Source organism: Eptatretus burgeri, chromosome 8 (genome assembly GCF_056783735.1).
Source record: "Eptatretus burgeri isolate ZD-2024b chromosome 8, Ebu_testis_v1, whole genome shotgun sequence".
Lineage (NCBI taxonomy): Eukaryota > Metazoa > Chordata > Myxini > Myxiniformes > Myxinidae > Eptatretus > Eptatretus burgeri.
The window spans coordinates 66,065,346-66,082,836 of record NC_140968.1 but is presented as its reverse complement, the minus strand read 5'-3'; the positions used below and the strand labels follow the sequence as shown (position 1 = coordinate 66,082,836).

Genomic DNA, 17,491 nt, shown 5'->3' with positions numbered 1-17,491 from the left:
CAGATTAACCATGGCGTCCTGTGGAGAACCATCGTGTAAGAAGCGTGCAACTGAACCTTCCATTGACTTTCGAATCTGCTTGTTGTGTCAAGGAGACAAGTTCACTGACATTAAAGGTGTTCATCAACTGGAGCATCTGCGACTACCAGAACTGGAATCATACCAATCATTGTTGGACTGTATAAGCAAGAGGGCTCAATATCAAAACCCTGAGTATGTTCATTTGCATCAACAACTGAGTGGCATATCTGGAAAAGAACCGAACAACCAACATGCAGTGTGGCACAAATCATGTCATGGTAAAGCAACACACAAGCAACACATTGAGAGAGACAAAGCTAGATATGACAAAGCAGTTTTATCTCAAGAATCAAGTGTATTGTCATACAGCAAAGTCTGTGGTCGCCCTCCCGCATCACAAACATCTAACACCCCAAAGCAAGCAACTCCTGCATCTACCAGCACACTAACTAGATGTCATTACCCTCCATTCCAAAAGGAACACTGTTTCTTCTGTCAAAATGAGAAGATTTGTGGTGGTAAGACTGAACACCTTATTACTTGTCGAAGTGTTGATATTGGAGTATCAATCCAAAACATAGTTGATGTTAGCGGGAATGAACAATGGAAAGTAAACCTGGCAACATCATAACTGATGGCGACTTTCTTTCAAGGGACATTAAATATCACAAAAATTGCCATACCATTAACTGGCGCAAGTACATACCAGCCAAAGAAAGAGTCAGCAACAGAGAACATCAGGCAGAAAATAGAGTGGAATTTATTTCTGCAAAGATCGAGTTCAGTGCTGAATTGCAGGAATCTATAGATCAAGGAAGCATCCTTACTTTGAGTGAAGTAGCAACAGAATACAACCAAATTATGCACAATCATGGCATTCCAAACCCACAGATTACACGTGCAGTGCTACTCACCGAAATAGAACAACAAATATCAAACTTCACAATTACTGAAGCAAAAGGAAGAAAACCTGCAGTCATTCATTCTAAGGAAACTTTTCGGTCAGCAATAGATACTGGTGTGGAGAAACGTGACGTTTTAGCTATCAGACGAGACATGAAGACCATCTTTCATTGCTCAAAACTTATCAGGCAATTTATCTTGTAAGCCCGCGAATCTAACCCATGGACCTTTAATGGCTCATAGACAAATTGTGAAGAACAGTGTGTACCTGCATAACTGGTTGCTATGATGAGGTGGACATTACAAGGAACTCAAGCTGCAACAACAGACACACGTGCCAAAGAGCTCAGCAACACATGTCGCACTCTTTCACATTCCATAGTGCAAGCATGCAAAACAAAGAGGCAAATGTCTCTGACACCAAAATAAAATACACCTGATTTCCGGTGCAGGCTGTGATACGACAGGACGTATCCAAGGGAAGGGAAAGAAGGGGTGCTTTACAACTTTCCTGAAGGCAAGCCCCACCATTCTGAGAGCACTAGCTGACCTTGGCGAAGGGGATGAGCCATCTGAAGAAGTTCTTCGTGGTTGTGAAGAGTTTCTTTGCTCTCTTTTCTCTCCAGTTGGAGTCCACTTTGGGCAAGCAAAGATGCTGAGATAGTTTTTCTTCAAGCAACTCACAGATGAACAAGGAGTTGACAAACTGCCACCGACTCAGGGAGCATGGATTGAACATATACGCCGTGCCCATGTCTAGTGTAATATCTGGTGCCAGGATATGGTATTTAACCCAACTTTTCTTGACCCTTTGACCTTGGGGTGGCAAAACCAAGACAAAAAGCTACTGATTGTTCTTTCTCAGGTTGCATCAGCTCCAGTCTCAGTGCTGCAGCTCGTCAGGTGTAACTGTGAGAAATCAGTGTTCAAGAAGGTGCTCATGCAGAGGAAACGGTGTGGTCTGTACCGAGCTTTGCAAATGTGGTGGGGAAGGCGACAGCTGTACGAACATAACACCACCAAGGATTGGCGAAGATCGAGAAGATGATTGAAGCAATGACAATTATAAATGTTTAATCAGTAACATTGACACTCCTGATTCATACATGTAGCATTTTCATACCTTTGAAAAAAAAACTTATCCATCTTCTAATTGTATAACTGCCCAAATAAATTTATATTGAATTACATGTTCTATATTATTTCTGTTAAATGTTTTGGAGGATTGGCAAAGAGTGTTCCAATCATAAATATGTTGTTATTATTGGAATCCTCCTGTGCTAAAACATATGATTAGACACCAAAAACATCTTAAGTCTATTGGTTCAAAAGTAATGGCATTTTACATAGAAAACCCCCAAAATCAGGCGGCCATCTTGAATTTTTTCCAATATTTAGAGTATTTCTCGTGCTCTTAGTTTGCTTCTAATTAATCTTTGTCCCCTTTGTATGAGTTTAGATAAAATAAAATAAATATTGTATGACATTTGAATGAATAGTTATGGTTAATTTGCAATATTATTTTTAAAAGATTTTCAGTGGTGGCCATTTTGAAATTCAAAATAGAGGCCCTAAATGTTAATGGAAAAACTGGCACCTTTTTTTTTTCTAAACCAGTGAAGTTTCTAGATGTGTTTAGACATGGGTAACACGAATCTACCCCCCAAAAATGACAAATCCAGAAAATGTTTCATAAGCCCACGGACTATAGGGCCAAAAACGATATGGTGCTGTATAGCTTGATATTTCAAAAACGTATTGGGCCCGATATGTTCTCGTGGATCAGGCATTATGTGGTGGAGGTATGCGCTCCACCGAGTGCCCTTCTTGTCATTACTGCAGTCATTGCTGCTCAAATATAGCAAGTCAACATTGTTATACTGTCAACTATAAACAGACTTGCAATTTGTAAAAGGTTTATACTCTACTTATACTATTTTGGTGTTATTGTCAAATCATTATTGCATAATGAGAATCATATAAAATTGATGGTCCCTTATCAGAGGTTACATAAAGACTGGAACCAATGGAGCGCATGTAGCATGAAGAGCACTCAGCATGTCGTACTGATTGCACTACACACCTTTGTCTTGTAGTGGGGCAAGTTAGCTAAATATAGCATAACAATTGTGCATTTTGTGAGGAAAGCACCAAATTTGGCACACTAGTAGCCTATCATATTATGAACAGATTTGGATATTGGGCCATCTCAAATTCAGCCGCTGACGGCTGTGGCAGCCATTTTCCACTGCCATCAAAAATTTTGAGATGGCCCAATATCCAAATCTGTTCATAATATGATAGGCTACTAGTGTGCCAAATTTGGTGCTTTCCTCACAAAATGCACAATTGTTATGCTAAGTTGCCCCACTATTGGTCTTTCTTTTGTGCAAAACACGATGAAATGAATTCCATAAATGGAGAAAAATGTGATTCAATACAAATAGACACTTTCTGGTTAATAACTGTATTGACCGTTTTTACAGCCATTTTTCCCTGCTGTGCAGGGGTTAGGCTTTTTCTTGAGGCAATGTTTTATGGCCGGATGCCCTTCCTGACGCCAACCCTGGTCGCCTCTTACGACACACAGGGATATGGTACACCTATTCTAACCGGGGCATACACCGGGACCAGTACACTGGCATACAGTTAATAACTGTATGCTCACACAAAAATTTCTCATGTAAGACATAACAGAATGCTCGTCTCTGAAGGATATGTCTGTTTCTGTCTGAATTGGCAGACAAGATAGACAATGGATTTTGTCATCTGAATGTTCATAAGAGTATGTTTAGTGCCATGAGAAACGAGGTGCAGTTGACGTTTCAACCGTTGGCTCTCTTTGCCTTTTCTTTGCTTTTAATGTCATTTTTATTTTTATTTTTGCTTTGACGAAGGGTCTACGCTCAAAACGTCAACTGTGTCATTTCTCACAGCGATAAACGCGATATTATCAACTTTTATTTGATAAAATCCATTGTTTCTCTTGTAAGGACTTGCAAGAACCAGGATGTGGCAGAACCAAATGGTGATCTTGATTCTGCAAAAAATTAATTCCTGATTGGACATGGTCTCATTTGAAGTGATGTAATTTGCATTTTCAATCCGGAAAAATCCCACATCATCGTTAAGGATGAATTGCTTGTCAAGCCATGGCCACCACCATGACCACAACAACAATGGTGATCTCTAAAACTGCTTTATGCTGTACAATGAATCTTTACTCCACCATGGCTCCATAGCTATATACATGATGCTTCATACACCGTTGCGTCAAAACACTGGATTTGACACCAGGCAGTATTTGTTGCTGTGCATTACTTTGATTTGTAAATCCATGACGTCATGTTACTGCTGGTCACACCACAAAATGCTTGATGTAGTCATAAGCAGGGTTATTCAGGCATACTGCCTGTGTGTGCACACTAGGCATGACGACGCATACCATGGAAGGATTAACGGAGCTGCACGGTGTCCTGCTGCTTGCAATCCTGGTCGGTACTGGGCTTTTGCTCCTCATCGCAGCTTGCCTTCTCATCTCATTGTGCAGGTTGTTTTGCGGAACCCCTGGGTCTCCTTCTCGTAATTCATCGCCACCGATTTGCTTGTATGTAATGCTGTAGTTCCACATGCAGTTCATCCCACAATGAGGTGCTTACTGTCATATAAGCCTAAAAAAGCTGGAAGAATCCAGAGTTGCACAGGCCTGCCTTTTCTATGAAAATAGTCTCGTTGTACAATCCTTTGTATGCCAAGCAGCCTATCCATTTCTGGATGTAAGGTAAGTAGCATGATGGCATTGTGACATTCACGTGATGATTTGACAAAATTGGGATGACATTGGGGGAAAAAACCCCCAAAGTTAGCTTGTTAGATCCCGAGGATTCGTGACTGAACTTTCCTGTTCAAAGTTTAAAGCACAACATGGCATGATACATTTGGTAAGTACTGTACACATTCAAACCAGTTCATTAATTCCTGAGGAGCTCCAAATGTTTATTTTATTTATTTATTTATTTTTTATACATGGAAGCATGTAGCACATGTTGCAATGGATATCTTACAATTGAGGGGTATGACATTGGCTGCAAATTTACCACAAATATTTCATAAAACACTTGTTAATGCAAATATTTACAGCCAATACTATTGTCAGAGCAAGGACATGAGGGCAAGTATTTTTCCTTGCAGCATGTCAGAAACTATATTTTAAAGAACCAGACTTTAACATTTTATTACCATTAGCAAACATGCAGAACTTCCCACAATTAGCGGATTTCCATACTGTTTTGCCAGAAATTAACCTCAACTTGTGCTGTTAGGTGATATATTCTTGTGACGTCACATTGACAAACTCGATATCTGCGATAACAAAGCGATCACCAATGGTAAGCCTCCCCAGGAGCTGGCGATCCAATTATGGCCATATTATTTTCACACCGGCATATGACCCTGAACTTTAACTTGGTATGATGGAAATGGAGTGCAATTTCAGTCTGATCGGACAAACCTCAGTCAAGCTGTGGTGAAAAATGTTAGTCTATAATTAGGTCATGACCTTAACAATTAGGTCAAGGTCGACAAAATTTAAGTAAACCCCACATACTTTGTATTCCCATTGTTGATGCGAAATTTCATTCTGAAAGTCCCAGCTGGCCCCGAGATACAGTTTGGAATTGGCAGGGAACCCCCCCCCCCCTCTAAATGTTGGTTTAGTACTCCATGGGGCGTAAGAAACTTTGTGGTACCATTAAAAATTGGGGGTGTTTATTGTACAAACACACTCTACAACAACTATGGAGCTTCCCCTATCTGTAATTATGTAATTATGGTATTGTTTCACATTTACTATATCAGTATATTCGTGTACATAAATTGTTGGCATTTATAATTTTTGTGAACACATCCTGCGATGTTTACTTGATGTATATTTTCACCCATTGTTAGGCTTAAGTATGTTTTCACTTTACTGTCGACCTTTTTACAAGACTGAAACGATAACATGTGATGCCGAACTGTAAAAGGTCATTTTAAAGTGCAATTTCCCAACTTTGGTTGAACTTTTGTTAACTCTTTCAGTTTTAATATTTATTTTCAATAACCACAAGTCAGGCAATAATATTTTTATATGAATATTGTCTGTGACTCATTTTTATGGTAATCATTTTTATTGATGTGCAAAAAGTAAGAACCCTCTCTGTTATTCTGTGTTTGTAGGCAATGGTGGTTAAAACGACGCAAAAAACGTGCCAAGATTGTTGGGTCAATTGCACTGGATAGCATTATGATTGACAAGGCCACATCCATATCTCACATCAACCTCCTGCACATTGCTGCAACTGACCGTTTGCTCTCCCGAGGTACCCACCCTGATTGCACGGCTGTCCGAGCTGGCCTCTCCAGTGCAAGAGGATCACAGGATAGTTTGGTCAAGCCAGAACGTTGCAGCTTGCCTTGTGCGTCTGAAAAAGCACCTTGCTGTCCACCAGCCTGTGGTGTGTTGCATAACAATGCCACCACGTTGCATCGAATGCCGATTAGTCACAGCCAGTCTTCTCTCAGTGGCCCAGTACCAGGTATGACGTCTTTGTCTATGGATGCACTCTCAACACCGTCAGATGCACAGCTTCCTCGTTATATTTCTGCTGAGCGGATAGCTGATACCAGGTCACAACAAGCTTTGTTCATACCTTCACAGTACATGCACTTACCAGGGCTTTTGTCACTTTCTGGACCAAATGGTATAGGTGAGATAGGACCGGGTATTGTCCAGCAGCAGCATCCTGGAGCCGATGGTGCTGGAAATCATAATCTCCAAGGCAATAGTTCAGACGTATCGGTGCCCTTGATATTGGCACAAAATGTGGCTACTGGATCCGAAGTATCAGGACTCGGGGAACAGCCACCCCAGGCATGGTTCATCTCGCTGGCAGAACGTAATATCGTGCGTCACTCATGCGTTGACTTGCAGCCTGATGTTGAAATGAGAGGGATGGTTGATGGTGCTGGGTCAGGTGGAAATGTCATGTGGCGTGGCCATTCATGCCCATGGGGAGATCGCTTGGGAGCTCCAGTGGAACAAGAAGAAGAAGAGCTGGAATATGAGGAAACTAAAAAGAACTTGGAAGGTGGTGGTGTACTCTACACTCAACTGGTGCGCGAAAGCAGTGGCAGAATCAGTAAGAGCCGTGAAGGTGCAGCTAGTAGTACAACCAGTGGAGGTAGTCCTGATGACTATGATATTTCCATGAAAAAAGCACAAATTGAGAAGGGCAATGAGGATGAAGATGAGGAAGACACAGAAAATGAAACATCACGGTCTGAACCAAGTTCACTATCACAAGCAAGCAAGAGCAGTAGCCATCATGGAAACTTTGAACCTCATGTGGATGGAGGGCACAGTAATGGATTTCACAATCAGCCCAATAATTGTCACCGGGACAGCACAAATGAATCAGACAGCCATGACAACAAAACTCCTAAAGAAGGGACTGAGATAGGGGAAGCCAGCCAACCCAATGACAGTGCCATTAAGCAGAAGTTGGGACATTTGCAAGTTGGGGAGCATGGTGAGGTGAAGAAGAGCCCGTGGCAGAAGCGTGAAGAAAGACCACTTATCGTATTTAACATGAATTGAGGAGTCGTAGGTCAGCTGGGCCAACCACTATAATGCAGCCTCAGGAGAGCCCCGTTCAGTAAGCATGTGGGCTGTTATTTGGTGCTCAAGCAGTTTTGGGTTGCGAGTCAATCCTCAGCGAAGTTTTTAATGGTGAATACCTCGTAGCAATATTTGTATTATTAGCTTGTCCTATGCAGCAAGTCTGTTTTATATTACTTAGAACTTCTAGGTTTTGTGTTTTAAGGTAGATAGTTGCTAGACTCGAGGTTCTCACTATGCAGATTGTGTGCATGTGAAAATACACCAGTGTGTTGGGGGGGGAAAGGAGGTAGGGGACCGTTTATTGCGTGGGGCGTTTCAAAAGTTCACGGAACGGGTTATCCAGTGGCAACCCCTCGAGCTGTCATTTTTGCTCATTATAAACGTGTATCTATGCTCGTTATATGCCATAGTTTTATTTATATATACCACCTTGCTTGTTTCAGAGTATAATCCAGAAGTTCCCTACATCATAAAATTATGGATATTACTAAAATTCAGCATTGTCATCATTAAATTTTTATGCAAAGAAGGTGCCAGTTCCAAAGAAATCTGCAAATGCCTGTTTAGCCATGTCTGGTGAAGGTGCACCCTTATATTTTGTAGTTGACAAATGGGCTGCTGCTTTAGGTGTTGTGAGTCGCTTAAAGATGACCTCTGATCAAGATGGTTGACAAATGTAATCGACCCACAAACTGTTACCCAGGTTGATTAAAAAACAAAAAAAAAACAAACATTAATCATGGAAGATTGCCACATTAAGGTCGCCAAAATATTCACTCAACTTGAATTTTATCAAGGAGGTGTGTTCACCGTCATCTTTGAACACTTGGTTGTGTCCTCGGTCTCAACAACATGGGCTTCCTGGAACCACTGCACTTAAGATCAACAGCAACAGATAGCATCATGGTGTGAGCTTCGACAACATTAATGCGGATCTCGTCAATTGTATTGCTCTTCTACTAACTGATGACAAAACTTGGCTTCACCACCAGAATCCCGAAACCAGATTAGAATCCATACAATAGAAGTACAAGGGATCGCTGCCACCCAATAAATTTTGCATTCAACTCTCAGCCAGCAATATCATGGCCAAGGATGTCAAGGGAATTGTGTTGGTTGATTACATGCCTCACAAAGTTACTATCACAGCCAAATATTAGGCCATTCTCATGATAAAACTAGAACGCTACTCGGTGGAGAGCACATCTCCGCCAGGCTGAACAGTTTTCATTTTACATTTTTAGGCTGCATCTGCATCTGGACCTTAACCAAAACTTAATTGGCTTTTTCTTGTCACCTACCAAACTAATCCACCAAGTTGCGTCCGAATCTGTCCATAACTTTTTGAAATAACGTGCTATGTATCGTTTTTGGCCCGTTCTCTCAATGGTGAAGAATCACTGAAGAATTTTTAAAAAAATCAAAATCTAATCAATTGTTCCTTGTCACACACCCAAACTGTCCACCAGGTTTCGTCCGAATCAGTCGATAACTTTTTGAGATATTCTGCTCACAGACAGACAAACATGGATGAACACGTAACCTCCGTCCACCTTCGGTGGCTGAAATAATTACAGCAGACTGTCAAGGAGTATCGCCGAGGGATGTTGACCAAAGTTGTTCTCGTCTTTCACAATAATGTGCCTGTGAGCAATTGGCCCATGCTGTATGGACAATGGCTTTCAGCATTTGGAACATCCTCATGCAGCCCCGACCTGCCCCATGGTGACAATTATGTTTTGACATTTGCAGTCCCAACTGCGTTGCTGCCATTTATCCAACCGAGATGTGACTGAAAGCAAGTTGAAAAGTTAGTGATAAAGACGGTATGAAGAAAAAAAATTATGAAAGTGCATTGAAGTCAATTGCGACGCTATATTGAAAAATAATGTTGGCGTGTCTTGGACTATTGCGAGTATCTCGTTCCTATGGCTTTTGAATGCCCCTTGTATGTTTTCTGATTGCTCCAATCATGTTTGTTACTCATGATTGGTATAATGTGTAGGCATGATGAGTATTGTAACATGAAATGTCCTTTTAGGTTTTTGTGTCCGTGTGTGCTTCACATCAGAGCAATTCCAATCTTGGGAACAAGGTCTCTGATAACAACCTCCAGCCCATGGAGTTTATTTGTCACAGCCCAAATTAACTGGAGGAAGATGTTTCTTAAATATTTTCTGTATATCCTCTTTACAATGAACAATGATTATAGTGCACGTTCCATTGTCTTCCTGAACCACTACGACCTTTTCCAACATGCTGTGGACCTCTGGTTTGAAGGTTTTCAAGTGCCTTTTGCTTGATTCTGGGCGTATTCATGCTGGGAATGCTGAAGCAAGCCTCTCGGCCGTTTGCAAATGGCAGAAAAACGCTTGTTCGAGATGTACCTCCTGCCAAATCCTGTTTCCAATAACGAGCTTTTAGATTTATTTGTTGTGCAGGTATTCTCTCACCAACGTTGGCAAGGTTGTTGTATTATGTTTTCCAGCACTTTTAATGGTTTTATACATTTGTGAATATAATTAAACAGTTTTACAATATATTGAGTGTATTTATTTTTTTATTACTTTTAGTTTCTGCATTCTTGAAGTCATGTTCATCATCATCATCGATCCTCTTCAGGCCAAGTGGCCCTTAAGGCTACTGAAGTCATGTCAGATGTCATTTCTTACTTTGTGGGGTTGGGGTAGATTGAGAAAAAGGAAGAGATGGCATGTTTGTGGTTCTGATCTGAGCACTTCTCTTGATAATAGGCTCCCATGTCCAATGCGTGAATTTTGAAATGATGTATGAATGCTAAAATGATGCCTTTTGTGCATGCATTATGTGTGCGTTTCTTTACATTGATTCGGCTCGCCAGGCACTTTTAACCTGCTGAAGCTCGTGTGAAATCTCTGATTCAAATCTTCTTTTAAACATAATTTTCATCATTTAAACGAAAGAGTGGCAATTTCAAAATGGTTAACCATAATTGTTCTGTTCCTGAATGAAAATCAGACTCTGGGAAATTCAGGAACATGAGAAATATCTGTGGATGAGGAGTTGAGTTCGTACCATTTCCTGTTAATACAATTAGCCCACGGTGGCCGTCGTTATAACACACATCAAAGAAACACAAATCGACGTTCCTCCTTTCACCAATGGATGCAAAAATCTCGTATAATCTCTCATGTGGCCCCAGAACCAAACAAAATATCTATAATGGCCCTGACAGCCCACACAACTCACCCTCCCCCACCCCTACATCCTTCCAAACATGATTAACAGTAAATATTTGAAACGTACCCTGTGCATTGACAAGCCTCAGATATGATTTTCCCTTCAGTGTTAACCATGAAGGTTTGGGTCTTGTCCCACATTGTCGGAAGTTTGCAGAATGAGCAGCTGCCCATTGAGTGAGGTGAATAAGTTCTCCAAGTCTTTCAATGCACAGATGCACTGTCCTTTTTCTCAGGTACTTTTCCGTGTATTTTTAGCTGATTTCAGAAGCGTTGTGAGCCAGTTTAAGTAACAATCGTTTCCTGCGGTTCATGCGCATGCACGCTGAGCATTCTGGGGTAGATTTCTTCATTTTGAAAATGCCGTATTCCATACGCGATGTTGATTTGTCCATCGTTTACTAATATCCTTCTAAATCTTGTAAAGGTACTGTTTTTTTTTCTCATGCTCTTTTCTTACATGAGAAGAATGTACAGGAGGACCTCACTGTTTGCAGGTTTGCTCTATCGCGATGAATTTATTGAGGTAAGGTTTGTGGATTGCGGACAATGAGCTGCAATAATTGTGGGTTAGTGAACCACCTTCCACATTTATTCACCTAACTACCACGGGCCATCAACACAATAACCCCTTTAAACCCGACATCACAATAATCTCCATCAACTCGTCTTTATCGCCGCCATCACCAACATAGCTCTCGCATTATTGGAACAAGTTTATCATCATTATTATTTTCAAGGTAAGTTTCATGATCGTAATAACTCAAGAAAATAAACTTTATTTTGTTCTTAATAAGTCATTTATTCATGAAAATAACCAGCACAAAAACAATGCACAACCATGTTAATTAAGGGTACAGTTTGGACAAAAAGGGGTGACATTTTAAAGTTGAAGTCCCTCACCCTATTTTTCCCATCACTCCTCAAGTTTGTGCATTGCGGATTTGTGGTTCATGGGGATTTTGAAGAACGTAACCTCTGCTAACGGCAAGGTCCTCGTGTACAAGCTCTTCCCTGATCATTAGATAGTAGAAAAAGAAAAATACCCAATGAAAAATAATAATAATAATAAATATATATATCCAAAAAGGTATAATTTTTTCGACATATGAAAATCTTAGTTCTTCTTCGTTCATGTGCAGCACAAGGCTGCGGAGTAGCATCATCGGCTGAGGACGCAGCTGTGCCTCTGATGCAGTGCCCTCTGCTGGTTAGGGTAGAAATTTGGAACTTGTTCATGGTGCTGGCGATAACTCGCCTACTCTTCATGAAGGACGCCATGGGATCTTTAACGTCCACAAACAAATGCTGGCAGACGGGACACCTGTTTAACGTCCATCCGAGGGACGGGCGCACACAGTGAATCACTCTGCCTGTGAAATACCAGGGTGACCATTTATAGCTGTGTTGGGATTTAAACTGAGACGAAACACCTTTGAGGGGAGTGTGTGATCAATACCTCGATGGGCCCCGTGTTGTTCTGCGGTCACTTCGGCATAGATAAACACAAATAAAAACTGTTATCCCAGTGTTTCACAGGCAGAGTGATTCATCAGTGTATGTGCCGTCTCTTGGATGGATGTTAAACTGGGCATCACATTTGCCAAGATTTGTTGGTGGACCGTAAAGATCCCACAATGTCCTGCGCAACAATTAGGCGAGCTATCACTGGCACTGTGGTGAAACTACAAATTCCTTCACTAATCTTAACTGAATGTCAGGCTTGGCCAGCTGGTTCGTGAAAGACTTGGACCAAGCTTTCCCCGACCACCCTCACAAGAATGTCGGCATAATTGTGGCCATTAAATGAGAAGATATGAATGTGCCATTTTGTGAGCATGTGTATTCAGAGAGCAACCCAAGAGCATATTGGGAAGGGGGTAGATAGCATTACGACAATCCACTAACCTTGTTAGAATGTTTGGATTCTGAAAGCTGGAGAAGGCAACATGCTTAAGTCATTGATCCAACTGGTCACATAGCAAGTTGAGCAGTCAGTGGTGAAAGGCACTTTTTCTCTGAGGTTTAAAAATAAATAAATATATTGTTCCATTATGAAGATGGAGAGATCAAATGTTCCTTAAATAAGAGACAACACAGAGCTCTTGTGTATTTGAAGAATTTCAGGCAAATGGACTGATTAAGTGACCAAGATGGTCTCCTTCAGACAAGACCGCCAGTGAAGTTGGTGAAATGAATGAAGGGGGGGGGGGGATAACTCAGCAACAACATTTACTTGGTAATACGAGCGTGAGTCAAAGTATCCGCAATGATTTATTAAAAACTGTTGTGTTGACCACATTGCTTATTGTACTTGCAGGTAACAAGCACAAACTTCACCTTTGAAAAGCAGTTTCAACCTTGAGCAGTCAGTCGTTGTGTCGTAATAGAGTTGACATGACCGCTCCGCTGTCTGTTTGCACCAAAGAAGAGCAGCGTGCAGTGATATTTTTGTGTAGTGAAGGTGTACCGGGGCAGAAATTCATTGCAGACTTTCAGCAGAATATGGGAACAGTGCTTTACCACAGCGGAGTGTATGTGATTGGATTACCATGTTCAAAAACGGTTGCACAAGTGTCACTGATGATGAACGATGTGGACGCCTCTCCATGTCTACAACAGAAGAGAACATTGAACAAGTCTTGAGCCATGATTCTGGATAACCGACGGTCGACTATTAACGAAGTGGCACATCTGAACATCAGTCATGGTTCTGCACATGAAATCATCAACAACCGATTTGGCTTTCATAAAGTTTCTGTAAGATGAGTTCCCAAACAACTCGCAGAAGAGCACAAGCGCAACTGTGTGACAATCTGCCAAAGCCTTTTGAACCACTTTCATCATAAAGGGAATGCTCTTCTGAGATGCATCATCACTTGAGATGAGACGTGGATCCACCATTTCAAGGCAGAGAGCAATGGAGTGAAAACATCTGACATCACCAGTTAAAAAGAAGTTCAAAAGTTATTTTTGAACTTTTGAACAAAAGTTCCGAGGGTTATTGTCAAAAGGTGTTGCACTGTTGCCTGACAATGCCCATCCACACATTGCCACCCATACTGTGGCAATTGAACTTTTGAGGTGTTGGCGCATCCTCCGGACAGTCCTGACCTGACCCCTTTGATCTTTCACATGTTGGTTGTTATCTCAATTTTGGTTTCAGAAGGTGGGATGGAGTTCTCCCAGAACTCAAAATCTCCATCTCCTATTTCTTGGTGAAGGGTCATGATTCATGAACCAAACTGTGAAACTTCGTTCTCATAGTAGTTAGGGAATTTTAGCAAATTGTATTGACCATCTGTGAAAAAATTGCTTACCAAAAAATTTCTTCATTAACGTATTCATCTAGGTGTCTACTAACACCTATCAATTAGTGCAAACCCAAATCCTTGTGAAAATTCTGGGGAGCCAATCAAAGTTCGGGTGCTCAGAGGGCCTGCGCGAAAAAATCGGAAAAATTAACTTTTGCCAATATTGACTTGTGGGATGTCTAACTCGGGTTTTTTGGGGGTGCTGAATTGATTCCAACCATTAGATTTGAGGAAAAATGAATCCCTGGCCGTAAAATATTGATATGATACATTTTTAGATATCTCAGACTGTGTTTTGCGGTAATTTGGCTCAATTGATTCAGATTGTTCAAATTGTGCTGAAACCAGCATACAACATTTTGGAAACCACTGCTATATTGTTGGTTATACTTGTGCTCATGCTCAGTAGAATTCTCTATGTTAGCTAAGAGCTTTTAGCTATAAAATTATTGTGTACCTGCTGTATGTACAGCTGATGCATCAGCGACAGGAGAGTCCCATGTTCCAGGAAACTATCCAATCTCACTTTGTACGGCAACCATGTAGTCAGGTTCTCAGGCCATGAATGGTCCGGCACATGGACCGACATCACGAAAGAAACCACACTCATGCATGAGGAAAAATCCTCCGGTGGTCTAAACAGAGGCCGCTTTCGGAATGAGTCTTCTCATAATTTTTTGGGTTCAGACTCTGAACCACTTCTCGTTCATTCACCAAGAGCTAGAAAGAAGCATGGTCAAATGTGGGGTACCTGTCCACACAGACGTTAAACGAGCCCAAATGAAGAGAGATAACGTCAACACCATAGTTGGGTAGTTGGAGGAAGTCTACCCTTTCGATGCCACACGGGACAAGAAGACTCTGGTGTCCTTCTCAACTGGGTGCAGCAGCACTCCCGAAGACCAAGTCAACGCTGATCAAGCAGAAGAAGTCGGCAGAGCCATACAGGCTAAGATGGATTGGAAAACTGTTGTGGATGCAATGGTAACCAAACACAAGGTCAAATCACTTGCAAGCCTCAGATCTGGACCCAAAGTCAATGGCGAGAAGCTGGTCATTGACTCACTGAAGCTATTCACAACCGCCTCATTGTCATCAGTAAGCGTGAAGTCAAGACCAAAGAAGCTCTGCACTTTGAGTTGATGCCAAAACCGATGTCTCTGTTTCACAAAAATCAAAAGTTGCAAAAGCCAGACAAGGCTGCCCGAGCAAGGTCCCTGAAGGCATGCGTGGCACCTGTCGAACAACCCCCCTGCACAAGCCTTATGGTTGATGGTGGGTGGCTCCTGCACAATGTCAAGTGGGAGGCTAACCTTACTTGGAAGGATGTTGCCGAGAGCTACCTCCTGTTTGTGAAGTCCATGGGGAGCCATCACCTCCGGATAACGGTGGTCTTTGACGGATATGGCAGCTCCACCAAGGACCATGACCACTTGAGACGAACAAAGAATGCATGCTGTGACATTCAGATTCGTCTGGATCTCAAAATCATCATTGCAAGAGAAAAGATCCGAGCTGAGAAAGGTGATATCATAAAAGCAGGCTGTGATCTTTTCATGCTCATGTTCCATGGGAAATCCTCCAAAGACTTGGAAGATTTGAGATTCGACATCTTCAGCAAGCGAGCTGCTACTGGGAGCATAAAACCTGAGAAATTCCCCCCCCCCACCCCTGACAACAGGAGCTGCAGCACAGCTCTCTCTCCGAGCTTACCTCCAGACGAGAGACTGGCTGATGCTGTAAAGTCCATCGTTGGATGCCCGGGCCTTTGGATGGCAACTCACTGAGGAAGGATATGCACCATTGCACCAGACTACCTCCTGACATTTGCCAGCTGCAACTGTGTGGGGGACTGCAGCTCACTCAGGTGCTGCTGTAAAAAGCAAGGAGTCAAGTGTATTTCTGCTTGTGACATCTGTCATGGTAACTCTTGCCTGAACATAAACCAGCTGGATGACAAGAGGAGTGAGGAAGATACTGGGGAGTTTAATGAATAAAGTTGTAAAAGCTGACGAAGCAACATTTCCATTGAGCACAGTTCTGTTAAACATGTCAATAAAATTCATTTTATATGATCAAGGAGTGTTTTTTTCTCAAAAATAATGGTTGGAATCAATTCAGCACACCAAAAAACCCCAATTTGGACATCCCACAAGTCAATATTGGCAAAAGTTAATTTTTCCAATTTTTTTCGCGCAGGCCCTCTGAGCACCCGAACTTTGATCGGCTCCCCAGAATTTTCCACAAGGATTTGGGTTTGCACTAATTGATAGATGTTAGTAGACACCTTGATGAATACGTTAGTGAAGAAATTTTTTGGTAAGCAATTTTTTCACAGATGGTCAATACAATTTGCTAAAATTCCCTAACTATAGCTTCGTTCCAAGGATTCTTTTCAAAAATCTTCACTTAACCGCTTACAGCCTTCACCTGTAGCTCATTTGGAGTGATACTCCCCGTAATGATTTTTAAATACTCAGTAAGGGTTTTCTTTATCATTCCTGTCGTTCAAACTACCACTGCTACAATTTCAGCTTTCTTCGATTTCCAATTCCTCTTGACCTCATTTTTCACATACTGGTATTTGGTCATTTTCCTGAGTGCTGTAGCATTTAATCCAGTCATTGGGAACTGAAACCTCGATCAACAAAGCTGCCTTTTCCTTTTTGTGTTTGAGCACCATGTCCTGATGCAATGCTTTGTTTACAACGTCCACACTTGACGGGATCATCTTGTCATGTGTGAACATTACTTGTTCATTTCCAAGGATCGGATTTGGTTTGTGTTTCCATGATTGCTCTGGGACTGGGATGTTGAAATGTTTACAGATGTGCCAGTGGATTACTCTGTACACACTTATGTCTTTGTGTGTACAGCTGTTCCGAAATGAGTTTTTTTACATCCCGAAAGGAGGTGGCTGGTACTTTGTTTCTCCCCCATAAAACCTGCATTTGTCTGATTGGCTCAATCCCACCATTTTCTTAAAAGGCATTGGTGTAGTGTCCCTGGTCAACTGTTTGGTCCACTCAGACGCTTTAAGAGGTCGCCGCTTTGCCAGTGACCAACAAGTAAAAGAAGCAGTCCATGTGTGGCTCGTTACTCAGCCAAAAACTTTTTTTTGCTGAGGACATACAGAAGTTTGTGAACCGATGGACTGTGTATGTTAAGGAGCGGGGGGGGGGCTATGTGGAAAAATGATGCTATTGTATATTGTTACATATTTAAATAAAAATATATTGTGGATACTTTTTGACTCGCCCTCATACAACTGCAAAATGTTGTCAGGATTGAAAACAGTCATCCAATCAAGAGTTGTGCTTTTGTTTTGAATTTCTGGTGAAATATGATGGTTTTAAATGCTCTGGATACAAGAG

The 17,491-nt window shown here is 41.6% G+C and overlaps 1 protein-coding gene across 13 annotated transcripts in view; it reads left to right on the top strand.

Annotated features, from left to right (window-relative positions):
- Positions 1–8,344, top strand: part of LOC147021928 (uncharacterized) — a 59,673-nt gene extending 51,329 nt beyond the window's left edge. For 8 of the 13 annotated variants that reach the window (XM_085892360.1, XM_085892366.1, XM_085892361.1 and 5 more), the window contains 2 exons: positions 4,354–4,474; positions 6,142–8,344. In XM_085892360.1, the coding sequence (XP_085748486.1) occupies positions 4,356–4,474; positions 6,142–7,561 (1,539 nt within the window). In that variant the 5' untranslated portion in view covers positions 4,354–4,355 and the 3' untranslated portion in view covers positions 7,562–8,344. Of the gene's footprint in view, positions 1–3; positions 300–4,353; positions 4,475–6,141 lie in introns of all 13 variants that reach the window. The other 5 variants (XM_085892354.1, XM_085892355.1, XM_085892356.1 and 2 more) reach the window with 1 other exon arrangement.
- The last annotated feature ends 9,147 nt before the right edge of the window (positions 8,345–17,491 follow it).